The following is a 23,243-nucleotide window of genomic DNA, read 5'->3' on the forward strand; positions in this document are numbered from 1 at the left end:
CTACTTGAAATTGCTTCAAAAATAGGATACTACACTCACAACACCAAAAATAATAGAAAGGGTTTTAAAGAGTTTCAAAAACAAGATGCGAGTTTCAAAACAACCCTCAGGTTGCAAGTCCTTGGCATTCCAATGGCAACATAAAATACAAAGTGAATTTGGGAGGGAAAGCAAACATGTGAAACATGCCTTTTAACACCTCAGCTAATTGCAAAGTCCCTATCCAATAGAATGACCAAAACATATGACTTAAGATGATGCCACCAAAACAAAACCAGAACACTCTTTATAAGAACAGCCATCCATTGCCCTGAAAGGTTTTTTTAACAAAACTAGAGTAGCTGAATGTGCTTGAATTTAGTGTTGTCATTTACTAGTTCTCCTACAAAGGATGTAGCCACACCTATGCAAAAGACCTTCACAATCCTAGCCTACAACAATCAGAAATACAATGACCCATCTTGGTGTTTAAGAAACTAGTTATAATCCATGAGCTTTTAAAAGTTATTAGGTCAAACAATGAATGTATTAAAATCCATACATACACTACCACTCAGCTCGAGGGCTGATATTGGTAATAGTAGTTCAAAGATTTAAAAATCAACACAATCAACATGCACAATTCACAATACATTCACAAAAAATGACCACTATAGGCTTTATTCTGTGAGTTCATCTGCTCTAAGCATTTCAAGACTCTCCATAAATGAATGCCAATTACCCATCACATTCAACTTACTGCAATCTGCAACAACGTTACCACACCTGCAACATCCAACATTGCCAAAATCAGGGCCTTGAATTCCAAAAAGTCTATAATCCAAACTGAATTGGGAATGTCTGACTGGATTGGGAATCTCAGGTGCATGCCCAAAGGTTTTAAACACAACAAAGAGTACTGTACTTGGGAGGTTGATACAGAATAATAAACAGCATAATAAATTAGAGCTTGCTTCCAGCAAATGATAGGTCTATACTAAAATCAGAAAGTATATCAATACACAATAATTGCATGGCCACATTAATTATAAGCCATGAGACCACACTTAAAAGTCATACATACACCTTACACATTAGTGTTGCTGCATGGAGTTATATTATTACAAATATCCTATGTGTAGACTCTGGTTATCAGTGGTCTTGAGAATAGAAAATTGAGGAAAATCCTTCTTACAGCTTGCACTGATTGGCACCATCCAAGAATTGCAAATCTGGCAGAACTAGCAATAGTGATTCATTCAAAAAAATGTTTCATCAATAGTATCTAAGCCTATTTTCAACTGCATCTCTCACAAATGAGCACATCACAAGAAAACCACTTGGTTGCAGTAGCACTAAGTCCCGAGAATACTATCTAAGAGCAGCAGTTAATAATTGCCCTAAAAAAATGAGCACATTGCAAATGAAGAATTGAATGCTACAAACCTAACACTAGGATCTAAGAGCAACAGTTGCCCTCCGAAAAATGAACACATTGCAAATGAAGGGTAGAATGCTACAACCCCAGTACTAGGATCTCAGAGCAACAGTTTCTATTCGACTATACCTTCATATGCGTGTCTTGGCACTTGTGATTTGGTCAGACATTGAAGTTAGTAAAACAATAGTTTGCAGCATGTGAAGCAGCATCATCATAGTAAATGGTCATTTTCCAGAAATTAGATGCCACAAAAAACTATACTAACCCTCGTGATAGAATCAAAAATGTGTTAGGCCTAGTGAGCCATTCCTCAATATGGCAACCTCTCTTTAATCTCGCTTCCATTCCATTGTGACTATAGTCATAAAAAACAGCAGTTCCTGACCTTTTTGCTCCTGTATCCTTTTCCCATTTCACAGTCCATGTAATTAAGAACAATAGAACTTAACAAGGCAGGCATTACACAAGAATCATCACCTCCAAGCCCTGGGAATGAGCAGTCCACAGCCACAATCAAGGATGAAATCCATTGACAAGTACTGTTTCAAGAATCAGATTTTGAATAGATCTACAGTCATACTAATTCAAAACTGTGCCAATAAGAAAAGCCAAGTATCTGTTTGTAAAAAAAAACATCAACTAGAACATAGGTATTTCCTCTCACAAGACTGTCTAGTCATTTCCCTAGGGTAAGGGAGCAGTAACGTGACAACCCCCTGTACTGTGTCAAGCTCCCACCCAAATTTTGAGCATGTGGGCTAGTGAAAGGGCAAAAAGCCTGTGGTCTGATTGGAGAAGACTAAGCACTCTCTACCAACAAATTGCCACGTGTTCTGCTCCTTTACTAGCCCAGGTCTGCCTTGCTTTGGCGAGCATTTTCTGATAAACTGGAATCCATTGGCAAGCTTCAATCTTCATGCAGAGACACATTTAGCAACTCTGATTTTTTCCTGAGAGTCAGTTGCCTATGGTAAGCAAAGGGCCCGCAAGCTGAAATTTTTCATCCATTTACATTATTGCTAAAAGATCGCAAAGGGGGGAAGTTGCATGCCACTATAATGGCCCGCTTACCCCTATATTCATTTTAAGCCAAACTGTCAAATTGGAAGCATTTCAATATATGTGCTGTCAATTCTACAGCACATGCTTCAGGTGATTTAGCTCTCCAATTCCACACCAGAGGTGACCAAGACTAAGAAGATAAGGTTGTTGGACATGATGACAACTCTGAGTAATCCGAATCCCCTAATAACTTCAACACATCGACAAGATCAAGCAAACAAAATATTAGTAAATGGTTTGATGCACGTCAGTCAATACATTGGGTTCCACTCGAACCCAAATTGGTTCTTGACCATATGACAACAATTAAATTGTACCATTTATCTGGAGTATTTAGTCAAGAGGAAAAACCACCAAAATTGGTTCTTGACTAAGAGGATTGGAGAGCAAAATGATGAGGAACTGGGTCTTATTATACCCTTCCCCAAGAGCTCATTCATTTGCTTCATAATCTCCTCTGGTTGTGTTGGACTTACACAATAGAATAGCCTATTTGGAGGTAAGCTCCTAGGAATGAGATCAATGTGATATTCCTTTGGCCTCTCTGGTGCTAACTCGTTAGGTAAAGTGTTTGCAAAACAATCTTCATACTCCTTTAACAAACTCACTCGCTCCTCATTCAAGTTTGAGATGGACTCTTCAATTCTAGACTCTTTGTTAGAATCTTTAACAAAAACCAAGTTCGAGAAAATAAACTTTTTCATTGCTTTACAAATGTGTACATGGGATAAAATGGAAAAAGAGTTTCCTTCCATTCCTACATTAAAAGATACATTTTTACCCTTGAAAGGAAACCAAAACTTATTTTGATTCAAATCAATGGCTGCATCTATTTTTCTACACCAAGGTATTCTTAATACAACATCACAATGACTGAGATCTCCCATGACAAAACACTCATGATCTACATAATCTCCTATCTCAATTCGTAGTTTCCCAAGAGTAAGAGTAACTTCAAACTCCATTTCTTTAAAACAGCACCTAACATTTCTAGTGCTCAAACCTCTCCTTAAGTAAATGTAGAGCTTCAACAACCCGAGACTGGATATAATAATATGTAGCCATTTTATTAAAATAAATGAAAACAAGTTGATTAGAAATCTAACCCAAAGCCATAAAAAGCTTTCTATTCTCTGACAGAGTTTTATCCTATTCCAAGGATTTCTTAGGTACAACATTCGCTTGAGGTGTCCTTTGGGACTGGTTTTCCTTCTTTGTCTTATTAACACATTGACCAGCCACGTGTCCTTTTTCTCCACAAGAGAAACATGGTCTTTCTCTTGTATATCCTACTAATTGCTATGTTAGCTTCTTTTTGGATGGTAAAGGTAGTGTACCTCCATCATTATGCTTTGGTTCTTGTTTATCTAAGTTTAAACATCTTGGCCTTTTTTCTTTGTGGTTCTTCTTTTGAGGCTTTGCCAAGCACCCATGGCATATGCAATCCTTCAATTTCTAGGGCTGCATCTTGAGTTGCTTCCAAAGTATCAGGCTTTGTGATCTTGACAACTCCTCGTACCGTTCGATGTAATCCATAGATAAGCTTTCTCATCTCCATATTGAAAGGAACTTCATTCAGAGAGAGAAATTTAAGAGAAACAATTGCAAACCTATTGATATATGTGTCAACGTTGTCTCCATGGCTTTGATTCAAATCATCCCATTCGGGTTACACATCACCTTAAAAGGATGAAGGCAAAAACTTATTGTTAAACATCCCCTTAAACTATTTTTAAAACTTAGATTCCTTTTTCTCTTGCACTTTGAGCCACCGATTTAAAGGGACATCTGTCCAATGCATTAGAACCATTCTAATCTTTGATATTTCGGTATAACCTTCACCAGCAAATGACGTCAAATCATCTAGTAAAAGACACAACTTTCTAAGAATCTCTTACTCAAGAAAACGTCAAACTTAATGCTCTTCTCTTAAGGCTTGAAGTTTCTTTTAGTATCATTATCCTTTACTAAAAGCATCTTTGGAGATTCAACTACTATGAAAATAGCCAATTTCTTTACTTTTTCCTTGCTCTTCTCCATGGAGAAATTCTTGCAACAAGAAGAGACAGCTTGTGTGTGATAAGACTTTAAAATCACCACTTAGATAAATCCTTGAATGATGGGTAATGTATTATCTTTCATAGAATAACATTAATACCTTTCATGCTAAGGTAGGCCTTCGCAATCATGATACCATCTATCTCAAGAGCCTTCTCAGTAAGAAAATCTTCAAAGATCTTCGCTTCAACCCGTGCTTTAGCCATTCTCCCCATCAAAGCTTGAATTTTTGGATCGGCTTGAAGCTCCTTATATCTTTGTATCTTCTCATAATTAGAGAAGCATATAAATAAAGAGTGTCCAAAGCCTTTCAATTATTCACCAAAATTCTTCTCTTTTCCTCTTAACATCGTGAGAAAATTGGGTCCACACATATAGTCTCCCAAAAAAGTTCTTACAAAGAAAAAGTCATTGCTCTCGTACCAATGAAAGCATATGAAGAACCTGAGAATTACAATACTTTGAAATAAATCAACTCGATTAATTATCACCATGAAAATTTAGAAAAGAGAGAGAGAGAGAGAGAGAGAGAGAGAGAGAAGTCAACATCATATTGAGAGGGAATCGGACCCTCCTCCTTAACAAAAATTTATTGAAACCGACCCCAAGCATTGAGAGCCAAAACCATATACAAAAGAGCTAATGTGTTATAATTCTGAAAATTAGGATTTTAAAACTCTAATTTCTGCAAACTTCAAGGAGCAAGTTGATTTTCACCTCAAATGCTTGGATTGAATCAAGCCAAGTGAAAAATATGTTTGGATGAGAGATAGATAGAAGAGTACAAAGCATGTAGCTGAAATTTTAACATAAGAGCTTATTTCAAACAAGAAGAAAGACCTCCAATTTACAAGTGTAATACTTGGGCGCTCAAAAGTGAAAAGCATAGGTTACAAATGACAAGAATGTGTTGAAAATAAGCTTCTAAACCTTCTACTCTAAAAATCACTCACATGGTAAAGAATTTAAAATAGCCAATAAAAACAAAACTGCTCTTTGTGAAATTTCGAAGCTTTGACGCAAAAAAAATTTCCATTTGATCAAATTTCAAAAAGAGTAACCTCCTAAATTTTAAAGATCGCCAAATTTAGATTCTGAAGAGCTTCATTATATAAATTCACCAATTCATGGTTTGTTTTTGGATCATTAGTTTCTAGTTTCACTTTTTAAAACCACTCACTATATGGACTTTTAATCAACGAGTATAAACATCTTAGTCATCTGAGCTTTCTAGTCAATCTAACCACTTGACTAAACTTTTAATTTCTCTTGGGTATCTCGTCAATGATGACCCAAGTATTATTATAGGGTATTCTAACCATTGGCCAACCTTAAATACGAAAATGGACATTTAATAATATTTTGAGACATTCAAAATATACAAATTGCCTTTCAAAGTACAAGAGCATTAAAATAATGTAAACCATTGAGCCAATATGTCTTGGTGACAATTTATATAAAAAAATTTAGTTCCACTCCTCCAATGATGGACAGCTCATGTACAGTGGATCTCGGATCTATTCAATGTACATCTAAGATATTGTGTTGATAGTATGTCTACCATGAGGTCACAATGTCAAAAGTAGATACAATGATGGCGTGAAAATTGTTGTAATAGACTGCTGAATACAAGAAACAAAGAAAAGAGAACCTCTACAAAAGAAGATAACACTACACAAAGAACTCAAAAACAAAGAGATCGCCGGAAACGGATTTCATATACTAAGATATGAGACAATACAAAACCAATGTGAGTCACAAGCTGTAAAGACACTAGCACCTGCTCCTCTCCCTCCACCAAAACCCTTCAAATAATAAATGTCATGATTGTTGAGGAGTGCCTCAAATAAATAGGCAAAAATAACGCACAAACGGCAAAACATGTCGACAAGTATTTAATGTTGGTCAACAAGCATAAAATGCTAAAATACTCATCATAAAATGCCTAAATAATCTAAAAAATAGACAAGTGCCTTGGCCAATTGAATCACATGCATAAACTCAACCATGAACTCACATATCTACTAGCACCCTCTCTCACATCGTGGGTGATCTAATACAATATAATATACAATGATCATGTCCCATCATAATACATATAATGAGGACCACCACAGCAAAACCATGAATATCTAAGTAGTGGGTGCGCAAGCCACTACCAAGGTGCCTCCGAAAGAACCTAATGTCAATGTAGATCGTACCAGATCTTAAAAACAAAGAAGAATCATAACAACTCTCAAGATGTATCAACAATGGCTTACACTAGCAAACAAAAACAGCCCGTCAAATATGTGACCATGGATTCGCTGCCTTTGGCCAAACCACCAAAGTGTCCCCTCATGTGAGCTTCGACTAGGAGCCAAACCCACCTTCTATCAAAGAAACAACTCATCATGATCCTAAATGTTAATCCCAATTCTCCAAACTTCAATCAATGCATCAACGAAACCCCCCTCGAGAACATGTGCACGTGTATACTTGTATAGATGAGGCACAGCTATCCCATCCCACCACCCTCTCACACTCTCTTTTGGTACTGGAGAGTCATGAGAAATAACCACATCATTTGTACTAGCAACCTGGAAGAGAGACCCCTGCAACCATCGCCAAGGCCACAAAGCTTGAGCGTAAACCTAGACCTAGAGATGAGAAAGACTCGTAGAAAGAGTCATTACCCCTCGTCACTGTTCGCGCCTGCTCCTTCCATAAAGCTGCTAATATTCCGCAATCCTTCCAAAGGTATCCCTTCTTGCCACAATCATAACACTAAGACATCTTTTTCTTTTGCCAAAGAGCACCCCTCTTCAAACTGAAAACATCTGAAGCACCAAGAGATAGCATCCTCACAAAAACTTGAAGTTGAATACAATGAGTCTCCAACATAACACATGTAGATTAGTAACTAATGTATGCATATTAACCATTAAGAGGAGATGCTAGAGAAGCCATAACGAGAAAGATATAAAGAAAATAAAGAAAAACAAGATTTCTTTAGGAAAAAAAGTATCCCAAAAATATAGACTCACAAGGATTACACGAGTTCAAAGAAGTAAAGAAAGTGTATAGACAAAAGATCAACAATAACCACAATGTAGTAATCAAAACATGGCAATCAAAGACACATGAACCCTCTCTAAAGTTGAGCAGTATACCACAAAAGAAAAAGACAAATCAAGCTCCACCAAAAAATAGCCTGAAACCTGTCACCCAACCCTACACAGAAGCAGAAAAGTAAAACATAGATAGTAAGGACAAAATGCAACAAAAAATGGCAATAAATAGAGTCGTCCTACAAAAAATAGATCGCCTCATCCAATAAACCCCAAAATGTTGATGTAGCAGGGTCAAAAAAGAAATCCCCAGAAAACAGTAAACGCAAAACACTAAGACAATAGCAAAAAAACAAGCCCAAAGTTAGCACAGAAAGGTTACCCATGCTGTAAATCAATCGCAAAATTCAAAAACAATCGGATCAAAGGACAAAAAATCAAAACTCAAAAATGAAACAATATAAAACAACACGAGGAACAATGATTGTACAATCTGATACCCTATCAAAAGTGAATGCTCTCATGAGGACATATATTTTTGTAACCCCACTTATCATGTGGATTAAGTTTTAATCACATGGTTAAGTAAATATTGCACATGTGAGATGTAATTGGGGTTAGAGTAAATTTACAAACCCAAGACTCGAGAAAATCATGGGATTCCAAAGGCAAAAGTTACCATAAGTTATGTTGCACATGTACTTGGTGGTACCTGCTACCCATTGTTGGCCATAGTGTCAATAAGTGATATTAGAGAAGTGATGTTTGATAGTACCTAATGCCAATCTAAGAGCCAAAGATGACATAGAGACACTCCGAAATGAAAGTTACCTATCCAATTTAATTATTGGTCAATCTGATTATTTTTATGAGCACCGAAATAATTATTAGATTAATTTTTAATACTTAAAAAATAATATCTAATTATAAATAATGCTAAAAAATGAAATTAAAAGGTTGTCAATTAGCAAAAGTTGACTATGCAAGTGGAAAAATGCTTTTTAGGGGTTGGTGGAGTCTATTTCAACCATTGTCACAGAGAAAAAGGCTATTTGAGAGCAAGGAGAGATTGTTGATGTGATTTGCACATAGTTACCAAGAACAGGGAATAGAAACGAAATCCCCTAACGCTCAAAGTTAGTCTAGAAGTAGTGAGCAAAAGGGCTCCTTACATGGTGCAAGTGTTCATGCAAGACTTTAGAGGCAGAGGCAGGCAATTGTGAAGGCAACTAGGAAACTCACACGCTTATTTATTCGGTGTACAATCTCTTTCAATGTAACCACTACACATCAATGCAAAAAGACAATCAGAGCAGTAAGCTGCATAGGGTGTGTATGGAAAGATCCATCCGCAGATGCATTATGCACACGGGAGCTTCGAAAGAAGAAAGCATCCATAGGGGCTCAATTAGAGCCCTTGAAGGAGACATAGGTGAAATATGAATGCACAATATTATGCGATGAAAGATCAGATATGTACCAAAGGAATGTTTACAATGTTTTGGTGTCTTCATGTAAAGGCACCATGTTCATTAAGGCCATCAATGTCTCTGCCTCGAGTCTTACCATCACAAGAGCTTTCATTTGAAAGCACATGCGACATGTTATCATGGACATAGAAGTCCAAAATGTGGTGCAAGTGGTGACAAATAATGGAAGCAATTGTGTGTCTATGGAACATATACTTAAGGAAGATTTTCCTAGCATAGTATGGATTTCATGTGCATCCCATTGCCTTGACTTGCTTATTGAATATGTTAGATAAATATCTTGGATGGATGACATTTTCAAGACGGCAACAAGCATAGTAAGATTTGTGAAAAAGAGGCCATCTGCCACAAACATATTTTGAGCCAATAGCACACTTAAGCTATTGAAGCCCTCCACCACTAGATTTGCTTTTATATTTATTGTATTGGAGAGGTTGATATAGATCTTTCCAAATTTGATGTGAACCATTGCATGCCAAGAATGGCTCACATGAAGTGTGAGAGAGTCTCTAAAGGCTCTTGCTTTTAGACACAATATTTTAAATGAGAGTTGGTGAATTGAGACAAAAGCATTGGTAAAAAGTCTCTCCTATTTACACTATAATGCGCATCACTGATATGGAGGGGAGTACTTTGGAGCTTCTATATGAATACATGGATAAACTTGGCAAGGCCTTGCTTCGCAACAACTTTTTACCCCAAGACAAGTAAATTTTTGTTTAACTTTTACACATGTAATTATTTGATATAAAGAACTTCTTGATGATTAATCATTATTCTAACTTCTAAGTTTTTAACTTATTTTATCTATACGGTTGATGAGATTCGTGCAGTATGGAATACACGATGGAATTAGTTTCATAAATCAAACTATGCTATCGCACATATCTTGCATTCCCTTTGGCGTAACGAGTAGTGCACTAGCAAGGAGTTAGAGAAGGGCTTAATGGAGTACATGAAACGTCTCACAGGGAATGATATAGATATGATGAGACGAGTAGAGGATGATTTGCTAGCATTCCGCAATCATTCTCTTCATTTTGGCCGACCCACAGCTAAGCCTTCGAGAGACACAGCTTCAACCTATCTCTTGGTGGGAAAAACACAACAATTGTGCTTCTACTTTGGTATGAGACTGGTGACTTTTATATTTTGAATCTTGATTATCTAATGCATTATGTAATCTAGATAACAAGTTCCACTCAAATATTGATTTTGTTGCATGCATATTAGCAATTGTCAATTATTTAACCTCAATCTCTTAAATTTGAATAGAAACGCATTGCCATTCGGGTCCTCTCGCAAGATTGTAGTTCAAGGCTTGCTGATAGGAACTGAAGCACATAGACCCTCTTCCACACCCAAAAGAGAAACAAGCTCACAACTGCCCAATTGGAGCATTTAGTGTTTTACCATTGAAATCTCCATCTTCTTGAGAGGACCGCTCTGTCTCCTGAGCCTTCACAAGTAAATTGGTAATGATTAGTATTATGTATAATTAACTTTTTAACCTCGAGTCCTTGACACTTCACATTGCTAAATTGCTTGAAAGTTGAATTATAAATTGAGATATATATGAAGTTTAAACATTGAACATATTGAATCTCCTCTCATATAATATATCTTTGTCTCATTCACCTTTACAGATAAAGGTTGACAAGATTGATATAGAAAAGGTGCATGACATTCCACAAATACCACAGGAGGAGCAAGATATTTACTCCATGCTCTATGAGAAGCTATCGGCACCGATACATGAGACTTATGCACAAAGGAGGGTTAGAGTGAGGGCTACGCATAGTCGTGCATCACAAACAGAGTCAGAGTCAAATTCTGAGGATGAGACTGAGACTGCTTCATCAACTTCTCAATCAAGGTCCTTGCAATCGAACAAGGAGATGGTGCACAAATCCTTAGAATCCGGATGACTTGTGATATACAGGAGTCAGTTTAGCAAGGCAAAGTCCAAACTAGAGTTGTCGATTATTCATTGATATTGATACTTATAGCCTCACTAGACTTTGGAGTTTTAACAAATAATAGATTATTCACATGACATAGTTACTATCATTGTATCTTGATTCCACTTATTATGCATCTTGATTTTTGTTCCATTGTTCTTAATATCAATCTTCACTACTCTTTAGATCATAAATTATTCATGAGTCGTAAATTCTAATTTATTTTGTTGCTTTATGTTTGGAAATTGAGTCTTGATTGTGTTAAGTTGTCTTAAGTTTCAACCATTGAGTCCTCAACCCTGACTCCTCAATCTTCACTCATGAGTCATGACTCCTAACTCGTGAAATGTATAATGAATTATGATTTCAATCATGACATGAAGACTTAAAGTTTTGTATAAAATTTGAATACATGTTGTAAGCATCGATATATATACATACCCACATATTACTGTATTTTTTTAGTGTATAATCTGAAACGTTATTTTTCCGTTTTCAAAATTTGACCAAAACTCTGAAACTCCGATTTTTTCCATTTTTGTTTTCTCTGTTTCTAAAACTCCCTCGTACTGTGATTTGATTACCTCTCAATCATGCGATCCATACCTTCATAGATCTTCCCAATGCATGGATCCATGCCATTTGCAAGCCTCAACATATACATAATAGAATCAACCATTTAGTTGGTGCGATTCACCTCATCCCAAAAATCTCTATTGGAGACATATGCATTACATAACATAGCAATAGCAATGAGATCCCCAATCCAATTTTCATACTCATCACTAGCAAATAGCTCCCTAATTGCGCATTTGCAATAGTGCAATCGACCAAGCATAAGAAAGTTATATGCAAATCGTATATCCAAGTATTTAAAAAGTTCTTTGTCACTTTTTTTACGAAACTCAGCATACATATAAATGTAATAATCTTGTTGCCTTTCACAACAAGAGATGCAATCCATAGCAATTCCCCAATATCCTTCAATAAGTTATTTTAGCAATACGCCATGTATGGACTAAAGGTGATATGTGGATACATTGCCATTAAAATATTTCCTACTCCCTTGTCTATAGTTTCACCATCTACCACAAACTGCACTACATTTTTTGCGCCAACAGCCTGCACTACCTTACACCACTCGGATGCCAATACATCTGCACTCTTTCCAATCTTTGAAGCATCATGACTACCAATGAAGTATATATCCCCACGAGAATATACAACAACACCATGTATGGACCTATAGCGTGTGTCACTCCATCCATCTACTATCAATGTCACTCCATTTCTTGCCCATTGATTGCGAATATTTGTTGTTGCAATCTCAATGGCTGCTTTCTCCTTCTGAAGCAATGTAGCCCTGATAGTTTCCAATAAAGGGGACTGACTTATATGTGAATCCATACTCTGCAATCCTTGTCACCATATTTAAAAAATAAGCTGACCTGGCTGATTTGAATACAATATAGTCATGGTAAAAAGAGTATGTCACTATTGCATCTATTTCCTCTTTTTTCTTTGGTTCCCATGAAGTGTGCAATGAACTTTGTCTAACACCGCGACCTCTTGCCACTGATGCATAGCCACTAATCCTGGTGGTTTTCTACATGAAGCACCATGCCCTGCTAGCCTTGGAGTCCATGTTGTTGAATTCATTGCTATATTTGGCATCCTCTTGGCATGTGAATTCCCCATAAAAGTGGCTATGCAATCAAGTAACTCCTGTCTTTTCTCAATTGATATGTTAGTGCAAAAACACATCTCTTTCCCCTCCTCATAGAAGATGGACTCTCACTTTATCAATCCCACTAGTGCAAGCATAAGGGCAAAGTTTGCATTTCCAAGGGCAAGCCCCTCCACCTCTCAATGGCACCCCTGCATCTACCTCATCTATATAAAAGTGACAAATAATCAATAAAATTCAATGAAATTGCAAAAATTTACAGCCAAAATTTCAACATGCATGTATTAAATGTTTGCTAAAAATGCCTGAACTTTGATGCTACTTCAGCCTGCATTCCTTTTACTGAAAATGCCACAAATTTGGGGCATTTCAACCTGCATTCCCTTGATGAAAATGCCCCAAAAATTTAACATATTTTCAACTTTTAAAATTTGGGACAATGACTAATTCAAAATGCCACAAATTTGGGGCATTCCAACCTGCATTCCCTTGCTGAAAATGCCCCAAAATTTAGAGCATTTTCAACTTCCAAATTTGGAGCAATGATTGATTAAAATTGCCCCAAATTTGGGGCTCTTATAAATCTTGGGATGATGAATCCCAATGTCCCAAATTTGGAGACAATGCAGCCAAATTTGGGTCTCAATCCTTGAGAAAGCCCCAAATTTTGGGACAATTACCAACAATTGATCCAAATGCTCCAAATTTGCGAAAGATAATAGTACTACTAAACAAAAATCAATACTGAGTAGAGAAACACTTTGGTCAACGCTTGATACGAGATTCCTCACCTGATCATGAGCGGTGGGAGTCGGGCCAAGCAAGCAAGAGAGGCAAGCGGAAGCAAGCAAGCGAGGCAAGTGTGACAGTCAAGAGCTGGCGAGAACAACAAGCGAGGCAAGCGGGATACAGAAGGACAGGCAGGAGCAGCAAGTGAGACGGGATACGCAAGGCGAGTGGGAGCAACAAGTGAAGGCGGGACAAACGAAATAGGCAAGAGAGGTGAGGCCAGCAAGAGAGACGAGAGGCGAGAGTCATCGGGCCACTAGTGAATTGCAACCCTACATGGACACCAGCAAACGATCTTCTTTTTTTTCTAATTCCATTGCTAAAATGGCTATTCCAAACAAGGAACGGCCCAAAACGGAAGGAAACGGAACATGGACTCCAAGAGCAAGTAACAACCCAAGGTCATTCTAGTGCAAATGACAGCATATAGGAGGAGACAGCAATCTTTTTGGTAGTCCTAAGCTCTAGGTGACAACTTCCATGGCTGTTTGAGCAAGGCAATAACAATTTTTATATGTTTCTCACGATGAAACTCTAAAATTTCTCTCTACGACATTCTCTCTCATCTTCCAACATTTCTACAACCTTACTAGGAAGATACTAACATTGAGATCACCAAAGGCTTAAAAATTTCAGATTTCTCTGCTATAAACCCTAATCTGCAGTAAAAATTAGAATTTAGCAACAACCTCAAGAAGCATGCCAAAAATTGAAAGCTCCAAGACTTGGATTCAACAAGGCTGAAGCTATTTTCAATCAAATTCAAGTGGAGGGACCAACAAATCAATGAATTTGAGGCATTTTCCATCTCCATCAAAGTGAATAAAGGCTAATTCATTGCCCCAATCAAGGGGCAAATCAAATTGAAGACTTCCTAGTCATTTTGGACAGTAAGGGGAGTTGGAACACCGAAAGGGATTGGGAAAATCCCATTGTACAAGATTGTAAGTTAATTTGCATTCCTCAATTTTAAAATAAATGTTGTTATAACTAGATTGTAATTAAGAAAGCACTACCCATCCATGGTAGTAAGGCTGGTTTCAAATGCAATAATGTAAGCGTAAAAAACTATTGTGATAGATTGTTGAACACAAAAATTAAAGGCAAGAAAAACTGCAAAAGAAAAGAACGCTGCAAAAAGAACCCAAAACAAAGAGATGTTCTAATATATATATATACATATACATATATATATATATATATACATATACATATATATATATATATATATATATATATATATATACATATACATATATATATATATATATATATATATATAAGACAATACAAAACCAATATGAGTCACAAGATGTGAAGGCACTAGCACCCGCTTCTCTCTCTCCACCAAAACTTGTCAATGATGAATATCATGATTGTGGAGAAGTACCTAAAACAAATAGGCAAAAATAATGTTATAAACGATAGCAAGTCGACTAACATTTAATGTTGGTCATCAAGCATAAAATGCCAAAATAACCATCATAAAATACCTAAATAATCTAGGAAAGAGACAAGTGCCTTCGCCAATTGAATCACATGAACTGAATCACATGCACAAACTCAAACATAAACTTACATATTTGCTAATACCCTCTCTCAGATCATAGGTCATCTGATACAATACAATATACAATGATCATGTTAAATCATAGTACATACAACAAGGACCACCGGAGTAGAACCATGATACCGAAGCAATGGTTGCACAAGTCAACACCAAGGTGCCTCTAAGAGAAGCCTATATCAATGTTAATCGTACTAGATCCTAAAAATAGAGAAGAATCATAGCAACTATCAAGATAAATCAACAATGTCTCGCACTCACACACAAAACCGGCCCGTCAAAAAATGCCTCTAAACATATGTGACCATGGATTCCCCACCTTAAGCCAGATCACCAAAGTATCCCCTCATATGAGCTTTAGACTAGGAGCCAAAATCAATTCTCTGTCAAAGGAACAACTCATCATATCCTAGATGTCAATCCTAGCTCCAAGATTTAAGCCTACCAAACTTCGATCAATGTGTCAAGAAACCTCCCTCGAGAACCTATGCACTTGTATACTTGCATGGCTGCCCCATCTCACCACCCTCTCACAGTCGTGAGGCATGACCACATCATGTGTACTAGCAACCTACAAAAGAGGCCCTTGCCGAGCCATATTGTTGGAGCCTAAGCCTAGAACTAAAGATAAGGAAGACTCGCCAAGATATTCACTACCCCTCATCACCGTCTGCACTTGCTCCTTCCGTAAAGCTACCAATGTTCTATATTCCTTCCAAAGGCATCCCTTCTTGTCACAATAGTAACACTAAGACGTCTTTTTCTTTTGCCATATGGCATCCCTCTTTAAAAATAGATTTGAAGCACCAAGAGATAGCATCCTCATAGAAACTTGAAGCTAAACGCAGCAACATAACACGAATACATGAGTAAATAATGCATGCATACAAACCAAGCTGTCAATATCTTACATTTATTTTGGAGGTATAACTTCTTACCACACTAATAACACCGGAACGTCTTTTTCTTTTGCCATATGCATCCCTCTATGAAACTAGAATATCTGAAGCACCAAGAGATAGCATCCTCATAGAAACCTAAAGCTGAACACAAGTCTCCAAAATAACGCATGTAGATCAGTAAATAAAAGTTTGCATGCTGACCATCAAGAGGAGAAGCTAGACCAACCATGATGAAAGAGATTCAAAGAAGAAGAAAAAAAACAAGGGATCTTCAAGGAGAAGAGTATGCCAAAAATACAAACTCACAAGGATTGCACAAGTTCAAAGAAGTAAAGAAAGCACATAGAGAAAAGATCAATAGTAACCACAGTGTAATGATGAGAACATGACAGTCAGACGCACATGAGCCCTCTCTAAAGTTGAGAAGTGTATCATAAAAAAAGGACCAATCAAGCTCTACCAAAAAATAGCCTAGAACCTATCACCCAACTTGACCCAAAATCGAAAAGACAAAACACGGATGCTGATGACAAAACACGGCCAAGAATGGCAATAAATAGAGTCATTTTGCAAGAAAACAAGTCGCCTCAGCCACAATAAACACCAAAATACTAATGTGGTCAAAAGACAAGCCCCCAAAAAACAGTGAATGCCAATAGCATACTCCAAAACCTTGAGAAAATAGCAGAAGAACAAGCCCAAAATTAGCAAAGGAAGCTCGCATGTGCTATAAATCAGTCATGAAAGTCAAAAATAGGTCCAACCGATAGACGAAAAGTCAAAACACAAATATGAAACAGTGTTACCAAGAACAGCAAGAACAATAATCCTACAATATAATACCATGTCAAAAGTGAATGCAATGATGGAAGAGTAGAAAACTGCTGAATACAAGAGACAAAGGAAAGAGAAACATTGCACAAAGAACTCAAAAGCAAAGAGATGCTCAAGACATGAAATTTATATACTAAGATATGAGACACTACAAAACCAATATGAGTCACACGCTGTGAAGGCATTGGCACCTACTCCTCTCTCCACCCAAACCTATCAAATGATGAATGTCATGACTATGGAGGAGTGCTTGAAATAGATACACAAAAATAATGTCATAAATGGCAACAAGTCGACCAACATTAAATGTTGGTCTGCAAGCGTAAAATGTTAAAATAGCCATCATGAAATGCCAAATAAAATGCCTAAATAATCTAGAAAATAGATAGGTGCCTTGGCCAACTCAATCACATGCACAAACTCAACCATGAACAAACATATCTACTAACATCCTCTCTCAGATCATGGGTAATCCGATACAATACAATATACAATCATCATGTTTCACCATAGTACACATAATAAAGACCACCAAAGTAGAACCATGGATACCCTAGCAATGGATGCGCAAGCCACCACCAAAGTGCCTCTGAGAGAAGTTAATGTCAATGTCGACTATACAAAATCCTAAAAATAGATAAGGATCATAACAACTCTCAAGATCTATCAACAATGTCTCACACTCGCATACAAGACCAGCCCATCAAGAAATGCCTCCAAATATATGTAACCACGAATTCCCCACCTTTGGCAAGACCTCCAAAGTGACCCTTCATATGAGCTCAGACTAGGAGCCAAAACCAGCACTCTACTAGAGAAACAACTCATCATGAACCGAGATGTCAATCGTAACTCCAAGATTTGGACCTACCTAACTTTGGTCAATGCATTAGAGAAACCCCCCCCCTGAAGAACCTGCACACATGTATACTTGCATAGATGAAACACAATTGCCTCGTCTCACCACCCTCTCACACTCCCTCTTTGGCACTAGAGAGTCATGAGAGATGACATCATCATCTATACTAGCAAAACCTGAAAGAGGCCCCTACAATCATCGCCAAGGCCACATAGCTGGAGTGTAAACCTAGACCTAGAGATGAAAAAGACTCTCAGAGAAAGTTATTACTCCTCGTCACAATCCACACGTACTTCTTTCGTAAAATTGCTAATGTCTTACAATCCTTCCAAAGGTGTCCCTTCTAAATTGACTAAATCCTGCTACTCCAAATTAAGCGGCTTATGCTAAAGACTTATACTCTCTCCTCCGAAAAGGACAATTCAACTGAAAACCCCACCATACACTAGCTATCCAAAGCATAAAGAATCCGATCCACCATCTACTTGCTCTTAGGCTACCAATCGGCCTTCCTCTAATCCTTTACACCGATGCATTTTGACTCCGAATGAGATGCGTGTCTGTATAAAGAAGACACATCTACTTCACCACCAACTTTACACATTTGCCAATATATATTAGGGCGGTCTTTCTTTGATCCTTTACAGTCTACTCTACCACCAACTTTACACATTTGCCAATATATATCAAGGATTTTTAATCAAACCCTACAAAAATATCCATCCTACCAAAGGAAAATCTTAGCCACGATCAAAACCATCAAAGCATTTTGTCTCTTTGTCGAATTTAACCCTTTCACCATACGAATAGATTTGCATCATGTGCCAAGTTACCTCACTAAAAAATCACCTAATGAGATCAGCAATAAAGGATTACTAAGGTGATCTCTCTTTTTTTATGCTCTCAATATAACATTTCAAGATATTCCTAGCGTGCAAAATACGGTGGCAAACCTTTTATCACACCTCAACCATCTAAATTTTCTTTTTTGTACAATATTCCTTGCGCACTTATTAGCTTTACAACTAGCATGCACTCGAAGATGCACACCCACCCACTCCCACTAATAACTCTTTCCACTACAAAGAGCCTATAAATAGGCCCCTTGTAACTCAATTGAAGGCCCGCATTCAAGCAATCCTTCAAGCCTTGTATTTTCTACTAGCCTTGTATCTCAAGCTTTCAAGTTTATAACATAATTCTGCACTTTCAAGCACTCTGTAAGCAAAGATTTTTGAGTTTGTGTCGTTTGTCTCTCTGTGCCCGCTTCCATTGCGCTCCTCTGTATTTGATATCAAAGCTGTTTACCATAACTCCGTCTAAGTGAAGTAAAGTCATCAATGACGTGAGGTTTTGCTCATCTGGCAATTAGGTTGTGGTGTTGTGTGTGTCGCCTGAAGCGTTTATCCCTCAATTCCGTAAATCCTTCATAGCTTTCTCAAAGACCAGTGGAGATGTATTTAGCTCTACTTTCCAGTCACTATCCAAACGCTACAAATCATTGGATAATTCAACAATTAGATTGGTGCAACGCATATCTATGGTGAGAACCGATTGTTGAAGTTTAAAGCTACAACTATGTACATTGCAGATCAAGGCATCTTCACTATTGGCAACACTCTAGCAAAAGATCAACATGTTAACCTTCTCTATTTAGTTATTTCTAAATTACAAAAACACCAAACAAAAAAGGATTGCCCATATCTGCATCTAAGTTATATTACCATCGATATCATCCCACTGTTCCGTAGAAGTTTGAATGTAGAAGTTTGAATGTCTCTTGCATGGCAACTATTCTAGACACAACACATCTAGAGTTAATGGATATGATCGTAGGTGTTGTTGTGTTCCCTTTGTCCAATAGTTCGATTTTCTTTGAACTTAGACCTAACTATGTGATTACTATGGATTAACCTTACCTTCCAAAGTTGCTAATGCTCCACATTCATACCATGAGACTCCAAATGAAAACGTCCTCTACTCACTTAGCTATACAATATAGAATGGTTTTCAAATATGTCCCTTGCTATTCCTAGAGTAGTAGAAGGAATGAATTCTTCTAAGGATCGAGATCACACGATCATTATGAAGTCTGATGAGAGTGCTCGACTATAAAATATAATGTGGATTTTGGTTGTAAGCAATGTGCTTCTGCTGATGGAAATGGAAATTACTCCAAACACCACCGCTCTCGCTCTTTTCACTATCATAGAAGATGTCACCATTACTTTAGCAAACAAGATGCACAAGAGTGACGAGCTTAGGCAAGAATCCTTCAACGATTCTTATAACTTGCCAAAGCCAAGGACACTAAGATCTAAGACAAAATCTAAGGTAAATGTCTTTATTTTGCATAATTTGAAACAAACGCATTATCCTAGAACTGCTACCCAATTGCTTCAATCTCTCTTTTACTTCTCACTCCATACACAAAAAAGGCATGGAAATACTTCAAGCTTTCACAGATATGCTCAAAACAATTCATTGCAACATAATGAGTAAAGATTCTCTCTTTGTCTCTAAAATCGCAAGCTTTGTGAACTTTCTAAATAACTTTTAACATGAAAAAAGTGATTTTCTCATAGTTCGATTATGAAAAATCCCTTTGAGTGGTGTAGGACTATGGAGAATAATTGTCAAAGCACATAGTCCATAAATTTGGAATCAGATGTCATCTATTATTTCTACGGTTTGGCAGGCTAAAGTAGTCATGTGAATTCTTGAACAATCCATAGTTAATTGAAGAAGGTAAAAAAGTCATTTTGTACCTATGAATTAGTTATGTCACAAGTATTCACTGAAAACTCAACCATTTGTAACTAATTCAAAGCATTCATTAATAATCCAAAGAATATCAAAAGGAGTACCAAGAATTGGGATCAACAAGTGTCATGTGTGGTACAAGAATGCTCTTACTCCAATTGTATGTATTTAATTTGTAGCATCTATTACTCTATTGAATTAAGTGTTTGCCAAAAAATCATTTACTGCCATTTGGCTTGTTAAGGGCCGATTTCATATTGCATTCTCCATTTGATTTCTCCTACTATCAGAGCTTCTCCTTTATACTTGTGAAATTGTTTTTCTTTTATGACATAATCACAAGTAACAAGGAAGACAAGGCCTTGGGACATAAGAATGTTGTCCCCGAAATAAAAAGTAGAGGAAACACATCCCATTCAAGGGGATATCCCCTCGACCCTCATAGCTCTCCCCCATCTCCTTGTTTGAAATGGAGAATTTTATTTCAAATAATATTGAATTTTTATTTTTTTTAAAGAACAATCGTAGTATACAAATTTATGACTCCCTTTACACATAGATACTCATAAATACAATTGGAAAATTTGATTTCGAACAACCCATAACCATAAAATATGATTTCAAACAGCCCTAACCAAAAAACATGGTTTCAAACAGCCCACATTAAACATGCACACATGTGCGCACGTTACCATTTGTAACACGATAATATGGTATAGGAGTCATGTCACCCAAGATACATGAAAAGGTTGTCATCAGCTTTCATCTCACTTATTGTTCATTGCTAACAATCCTACTTCGCAATCCTGCAAGCCCTCGTGTTCAAATTTTCAAATCATAAGTTTTCTCTTGAGGTTAAAGCTATTATATTTGACATTTCCAAGTAGGTGAATGACCATCATCGAAAGCGCCAAACTCACAACATGTTGAGAACTTATATAACTAAGAATTTCAAGGATAAGTTCTTGGTGTTGAGAAACGATAGAGAAATGTAAGAGTTCCATCAGCAATGATAGTGTAGGTCCATCCCAATCACCATCCAATGCTTCAGATTTTGCAATTTGGCGAGTTCAAATTTTCCATTTTGAATGTATTGTGAACTATTTTCTGCGTCCGTACTCTGCAGACTAAGAGATGGATTGAAAGATTGATGATGCCTAATTCATGAGTTAAACACCTGTATCTACTATCCATGTTACACATCACCATGAATTGTGAAGGTTGAGAACTAATTATGGAAGTGTATACCAATTTAGGTTAGGCTAACTCAAAGCAAAGACAGCTGGAAACATATAATGGAAGTGCATAACAATTTAGGTTAGTCTGACTAAAAACAAAGAAATATGAATGGTGACATAAGACCGAGAAGTCTATCCAGCACTAAGGTACAAAGAGAGGGAACTTCTGCACCCATCTACGGTACAAATGTAGACAGTCAATGAACATATGTTAATAATGGAGGGTAGGTCTACGGATTGCCAAAACAGTGCATTAAAAAAATATCCAACGAGAACAAAACAAAAAGGCAAACGCAATCCCAGTTCCTAGAGCAGTTGGTTCAGACAACAGTCGCAATCTGTGCAATAATGTTCAAACTCCACGCATCTAATTATCTTAACCAAATCAGCAACCACGGCAGAGACCATGCTGCGCTAATAAAAACAAAACGGAACAAACAGACAGCAGGCTCCTGATTCATCAGACGCTGCACCTCTCACCCACATATATGGTGTTAGCAGATCGAAGAAGAGGTAGAATGTCGTCGGACATTTTCCCACCAAATGATGCACGATTGACCTACATTTCTAGTTGGCAAGCCTGTTCTTTGAGCACGCCTTGATAAACGATACTTAAAGGACTTTTGTTGTCAGAGACTCTACCTGCTGCAGGCGTCTACGATGTGTCGCGCTGGCACTTTGTTATCGTGCTGCACCCGCGTGTGTAAGGGTTTGTAGGTCCAGATCCACGGCAGTTGTAGTAGGAGCGTCCCGCTGTGGAACAGGGGACGCGGTTTGCGCTTAGGGCGCCGTAGCTGATGTATCCGGAGGTGCCAGCGAGGATGCGGCGGTTGATCTCGGAGTCCATGAGGAATTCATCATCGGGGCTGCAATGGCCGAGGGGCCCATTGCAGGAGGAGGCTTTGAGGGCGGCGTAGGAGAGGCTGCTGTGCAGGGAGGAGGGGGTGAAGCAGAGGCCTGGGGGGAGGAATGCGAGCTGGATGAGGAGGAGGAAGACGAAAAGGAAGCTCAAGCGATGCATGGTCGGATGCTCAGGCTGCAGAAATCTCTCTCTCTCTCTCTCTCTCTCTCTCTCTTTGCACGCGAGGAGGAGAGTCGCAGGGGAGGAGCACTAGAAATAAAGGGATGCCGAAGGAGGATACAGGAATGCGATGATAACGATGGTGCCGAAATTAGTATGTATAATAAATTAATATAATATGAAGCTTTTTTTCCTCTAATTACGTTTTGACTGGCCTTAAAGCGCTGGCTTCCCGCGTCCCCCAAGCAAACCTCTTTGAAGTTTTGACCGAACGCAAAGTTGGCTTCACACTTGTCGCCAAGGGGACTCAACCACCTCCTACCTACGCCCATCCACGCCCCCATCTGAATGCAAAGTTGCCTTCACACTTATCGCCAAGCGGACTCAACCACCTACCTACCGCTATCCACGCCCGCCCCGCCCCCTCCGAACTTTTCCCACTCTACCGGTCCCTTCGCAGCAGACCCACTCTTCACGAAAAAACACTCTTGCTATTAAATATCACAACGCGTTGTAATTGCCACTAGGCACCCAACGTGTTA

General features: G+C 37.9%; 1 protein-coding gene across 2 annotated transcripts; it reads right to left on the reverse strand.

Moving 5' to 3' along the window:
• Nucleotides 1-657: 657 nt before the first annotated feature.
• LOC148025326 (protein RALF-like 33) lies at nucleotides 658-22,816 on the reverse strand. Of its 2 annotated transcripts, none has more exons than XM_087692364.1 (2): nucleotides 22,323-22,812; nucleotides 658-765 (listed from the first exon to the last, which is right to left on the reverse strand). In XM_087692364.1, the coding sequence occupies exon 1, from the start codon at nucleotides 22,699-22,701 to the stop codon at nucleotides 22,336-22,338; it is 366 nt and encodes a 121-aa protein (XP_087548490.1). In that variant the 5' UTR covers nucleotides 22,702-22,812; the 3' UTR covers nucleotides 658-765; nucleotides 22,323-22,335. The 2 variants fall into 2 exon arrangements, with proteins under 2 accessions (XP_087548490.1, XP_087548491.1); XM_087692365.1 differs by lacking the exon at nucleotides 658-765 and adding an exon at nucleotides 944-1,211 and having other exon boundaries at nucleotides 22,323-22,816.
• Nucleotides 22,817-23,243: the final 427 nt, after the last annotated feature.

The sequence above is a fragment of the Lygodium microphyllum genome, chromosome 14, assembly GCF_053477565.2.
Source record: "Lygodium microphyllum isolate KBCC chromosome 14, Lygodium_microphyllum_v1.1.10, whole genome shotgun sequence".
NCBI classification, from domain to species: Eukaryota; Viridiplantae; Streptophyta; class Polypodiopsida; order Schizaeales; family Lygodiaceae; genus Lygodium; species Lygodium microphyllum.

Bases quoted from the DNA above. Each gene is read 5' to 3' on its own strand.
- LOC148025326 (XM_087692364.1), bottom strand. From the start codon at position 22,701: ATGCATCGCTTGAGCTTCCTTTTCGTCTTCCTCCTCCTCATCCAGCTC.